The sequence below is a fragment of the Gavialis gangeticus genome, unplaced genomic scaffold, assembly GCF_001723915.1.
Source record: "Gavialis gangeticus isolate Ggan-Ray unplaced genomic scaffold, GavGan_comp1, whole genome shotgun sequence".
NCBI classification, from domain to species: Eukaryota; Metazoa; Chordata; order Crocodylia; family Gavialidae; genus Gavialis; species Gavialis gangeticus.
The window spans coordinates 39,050,644-39,055,274 of NW_017728996.1; the positions used below are offsets into that span (position 1 = coordinate 39,050,644).

The window sequence follows — 4,631 nt, forward strand, 5'->3', positions numbered from 1 at the left end:
CTCAAGAGGTTCTGGGTAGAGGGCCACCCCCCGCCACTGCAGAGGAAGGCAAACCCCCCACAGTCCATACCAGTCCGACCATGGAGTAAAATTCCTTCTTGATTCCAAATATGCCGATTGGTCTGATCCTGAGTGAAGGGACAAGTGAGTGAAAAGGATTTAGCCTTTAGTGTCTTTGCTGCATTCATGAGGTCAGTGAGTCTTATAGATTCATAGATGGTAGAGTTGGAAGGGACCACAATGGATCATTGTGTCTGACGGGGCAGGGGAAGGGCCACTTTTCCCCATGCTCCTTCCCTGCCCTTTCCTTCCCCTCCCCTCTCTTCCCCCCGCCCCCTTACCTGAGGTTCTGGCACCAGGGCACCCACATGGTTCCAGGCTAGAAGCCCCTGGTGAGCCTTTCCACTGGGGGAGCGGGGCCAGGCGGGCCTTGCTGTTGCAGGAGACTGCCGGGGCTTCCCTTGGGTCCTATTGCCCCTGGCTCCTGTCATTTTTGCCAGGAACCAAGGACAGATAAATATTAATTTTCTAATTCAGGGAGGCCAAGCTTTGGTTGATTTGATTAGCCAAGTTAAGATAGTCTCCTCCTCAGCATGCTCTCTTTGCAGAATGCGCTCCATCTGCTCCAAACTTGGACTGGCCCCCTGCTCCTTGGGGAAAGGCTGCTGGCTCCAAGAAGCCCACAATAGAGGTGCAGGTCCTTCTGTTGGACAGCTTAATGTGCAGTGAAATGCTGTTCTGCTCTCCTGCACTGCTTTCCAAGTTCATATAGGGCTGGCTTTGGTTATCTCCTGGTTGAGTGGGGCAGCATGGGATGTGAGGGGATAGCATCTCCAGGAGCCATGGCAGCACCAAAGAAAGGGACTGCTGCTCCTTGAAGAGTTCTTACCCTGGCACAAGGGATGGGCAGGCACCTAGCAATAGAGATGTCAAGCCTCAGAGAACAGACGTCGTATCTTGAAGAACAGAGGGTCCCACTTCTCAGTACCAAATGATGTTAGGGGATTTTGCTTTCATCTATACTTAAACTCCAGCTGCCTACCCCTTCCAACATCCATTCCCTTTTATACAATTAATCTCATTGTTTGCACATCATTCCCATTTTGAAAAGAAATCTCAAACACACCCTGGGGCCTGCTTGTAGTAAGGATGATTCAGCATTTCATTGTGCAGAACGCTGTCTGTACAGGGCTTCCAGAGGAGTGGGGGGTTGTGAGGTGAGTGTCACTTGTTGATGCAGATCAAAACTGTCGGGAGACTCATACCCAAGCAGGAAAGAGGTAGAAAGTTCTTACTTTTCCTTTTTTCCTCTACTTTGCAGCCTCAAGATGAGGGAGATGGTTGAACTTCAGATCCTTGAAGTGCTCTGTGTGCTTGAGAGCTCGGATTCCACTTAGTGTCACCATCAGATTTCAGCTACCATCACCATGCAGCAAGCAAGGCAGTCGGCAAGGGGAAGGGAATATGGAGCTTATTGGCTTCCTGCCTGGAATCCTTGCTCTTTGCCATCCCTCGATTGGCATGCTGCTTCATGGTGTCTGGAAGCTGACATGGCCCCAGTTCAGCCCCAGCTCTGTCATTTTCATTGCCACTCGTGTCATAGAGGAGGCCATTTGTTCTGCGGTTGCATCTATAATGTGGATTATTACCTTGTCCAACCTTAGCTTTTCTCACCAGCCGTAAGGCCAAGTCTAGGTCAGTGACCCTCAACCAGGGTCGTGTGAGAGCCTTTGAAGGGTGCTGCAGGAAATGTAAGGAGAGAAACACATAAGGGCCAGCTCAGGCTTTCCCTGCCTGGCCGTCTTCCTGTCCCACTGCCTGGTCTCTCTGCAAGGAGGTAAGCACTGTAATAAATTGATTAGTTTTTGAAATGGGGGTACCACTCAATTCACAAAAGGTAATGAGGGATGCCTCAAGTCTGGTAAGGGGTGCCTTGAGTCTAAAAAAGTTGAGAACCACTGGGCTAGGTAAAAGGGATGCTCATCTGTTCTAAACGTTCCTAAATTAACAAGATCTCCAGTGTTCAATATTCTTGACTAACCAGCGTTATGCAATTTTGCATGTGGTTAGGGTTTGGCGCGTTAATCCTAAATGTGTACTCTTTCTCCAGATGTGGAGGCTGCTGTCATTCCTGTATTTATAAAGCACTTCCCTTATACCTGTGAAACTGAGAGTTGGAATAGCTTGTAGCAGAGCAGTTGCAGTTTCTGAATTTCCATTTCTTCAGCTTTATTGTCTGGCATCAATACTAAGGAGCACATTTCCATTTTTCCACAGGCATTCCCCCTGGATTTATGCACTGACAGCTTCTATGAGAACAGAAGAGATGCCATTGAAGCCAGACTCCAGTTGCTGCATGCAGCTTCCTCTGAGACTTTGAAGGAGCTGCTTGCTGATGTCTGGAGCGCTCAAGAGGGAAAAGTTTCAGCCCTAGTTAGTTGGAACCGGTTTACTTCCCTCCAGCAGGCTCAGGTAAATAGCTAATAGGTCCTGACTAAGCCTCATTACATTGATGTTTAAGTCCTCGATCCAGCTAAGGTGCCTGGTACTTTAGTATCAGTCGTCTCATAACCTTTATTGTAGGTTCTCTAAACAACTAAAGGGAGGCCAGTATTATCATCTCTATTGTATGGTAGTGGGAAGGAGGTGGGTGGCATGAACTGAGGCACTGACAGACTAAGCAACTTGCCCACCGTCACACAGACCATCTGTGTCTAAGTACAGCCTTGCACTTAGGGAAGAGCAGGAAAATCATCCTCAATTTTTCTGGTCAATAGAGGTCCATGCTGGTATTCTCTGACCCTTTTGCCATTTTTCAGTTTCTGAAGCTGGGAATACTGGAGGAGTATAGCAGCAGGGAGTGTTTGAGCTGCTAGAAATGTCCAAGGAAGGGGTATGAAGTAGGCTTTTGTGGGACTGGAACTGAAGAAATAACACCCCTCCCAATCCCATCTCTACTTATTTACAGAGTTTAGTGTCCTGTTTGGGAGGACCTTTCTTAAGTGGCATGTGTAGACGGCTCGCCCGAGATCTGCGCCACTGCAGAGGGGGTCTTCCTGATCTAGTTGTGTGGAGCACTCACGATCACTGCTTCAAGGTATGTTCCCAGCTCAGAGGTAAAAGCAGTTGACGCTCCCTACTGTGTATATAAAATAAAGCCACTTATGTTCACAGGAGGGGGCTTCAAATGCTTTCATAGCATGTTGACCATGTACTCCTTGCATTCACAAACCTGTGAACACTCTGCTTGCATAATTTTGCTCTGGTATTTATCTTGATTATGTACGTCAGAAGTAATGTCAGTTTAGCTTTTTCAACACTTTTTTTTTTAAATTGGAGACAAGGTGTGAGATGAGCAAGATGAGACTTGCCTGTCATCCTTGGTCCTCAAACTGAGAACTAAAGTTTTATAGTAACATTAACATCATCAGTTGTTGAGTCACATAGAGCGACACAGATTTGCAAACAGTACAAGAAGGCTACATGGAAAATGAACGTGTGATAGTGTGGTGGGGGAGGTATGTGAACATGCAGGTGGCTGGAGGAATAAAAACCCAATGGGTGGCTCTAGTTTGCTGCTAACCAAATTTTAAAGGAAAGGAATGGCTAGCTGAAAGGTGTATATGAACTTTTCCTTTTTTGGGAGGGCACAGATTACATAGGCAAAAGTGACAGTGTAGGGATACTTTGTTGTTGGTTTGATTTGTGTACATGTGGGAGAAGCCAGTGTTATCTCTGCTCTTACTGGTGCTGCAGCTTGGAAAGGCACACTGTTTAATGTAGAGTTTTTAATTGCTAACGGTTCTGCATCTTGTATATCAGCTTGGCAGTCTTGGGTCACTTCCTGGCCTCACATTATGTACATCAAAATTAGTGGACCCCCAAAAGTCCTTTGCCTCATAATATTTCTGGCACGCCAGGAATGACGATGGGAAGCTGTGTGCACTCAGGAGTTATCTGTAATAGAAGCTGCACAGGTGCAATGTGTAACAGGCCTTCCCCTCAAATGAATGGCAGGAAAATGACCCCCATCAGCAAAGGCTGCCCAGACTGGTAGCACGTGCAGGATAACCTGGAAATACTGGTAAGAGGATGGCCTTCAGTACTGTGCAGTCAGCATTCAAACCACTGGAACCATCTGTCCCACAAGGGCTAGTTCTTGTTTTGTTGTTGGTCAGAATAGATCAGACTGCTGTCTCTGATATTTATTTCCTTGGTGTAAAGGTAAAGACCGCCTTTGGCACACAAGGACTTCTGAATAAAGGCTTTACACCACAGAGGCAGAGGCCTTCATTGCAATCCTCCTACAGAAAAATCCTTGGGATTTTTTTTTTGTAAGAGCCATTCTTAGACATAGGCAGTGTCTGTGAAGGAACCTGGTGACTGGCCAACAGAGCTATGTAAAGTAAATTTAGAGGTTGAGGGCTTGCAGGATTGTTATGTTTTCCTACCACACTGTGGTGTGGCCTTTCCCAAAGTAGAAAGGAAGGAAGGAAGGTTTTACTTGAATGAGAGGTACTATAGAGAATTTAGGGTATGTTCAGCAACTGAAGACTACTTTTCTACCAATAGCAGGGGATTTTATTTTCTTTCATTTGTCTCTGATGTGTGTGTGTGTGTGTGTGTTTTGG

General features: G+C 46.5%; 1 protein-coding gene across 2 annotated transcripts in view; it reads left to right on the plus strand.

Annotated features, from left to right (window-relative positions):
- Positions 1–4,631, plus strand: part of FAN1 (FANCD2/FANCI-associated nuclease 1) — a 39,608-nt gene that overhangs the window by 34,221 nt on the left and 756 nt on the right. For both annotated transcript variants that reach the window (XM_019504349.1, XM_019504348.1), the window contains exons 12-13: positions 2,278–2,472; positions 2,969–3,097. In XM_019504349.1, coding sequence (XP_019359894.1) covers positions 2,278–2,472; positions 2,969–3,097 — 324 coding nt within the window. The remainder of the gene's footprint in view (positions 1–2,277; positions 2,473–2,968; positions 3,098–4,631) is intronic.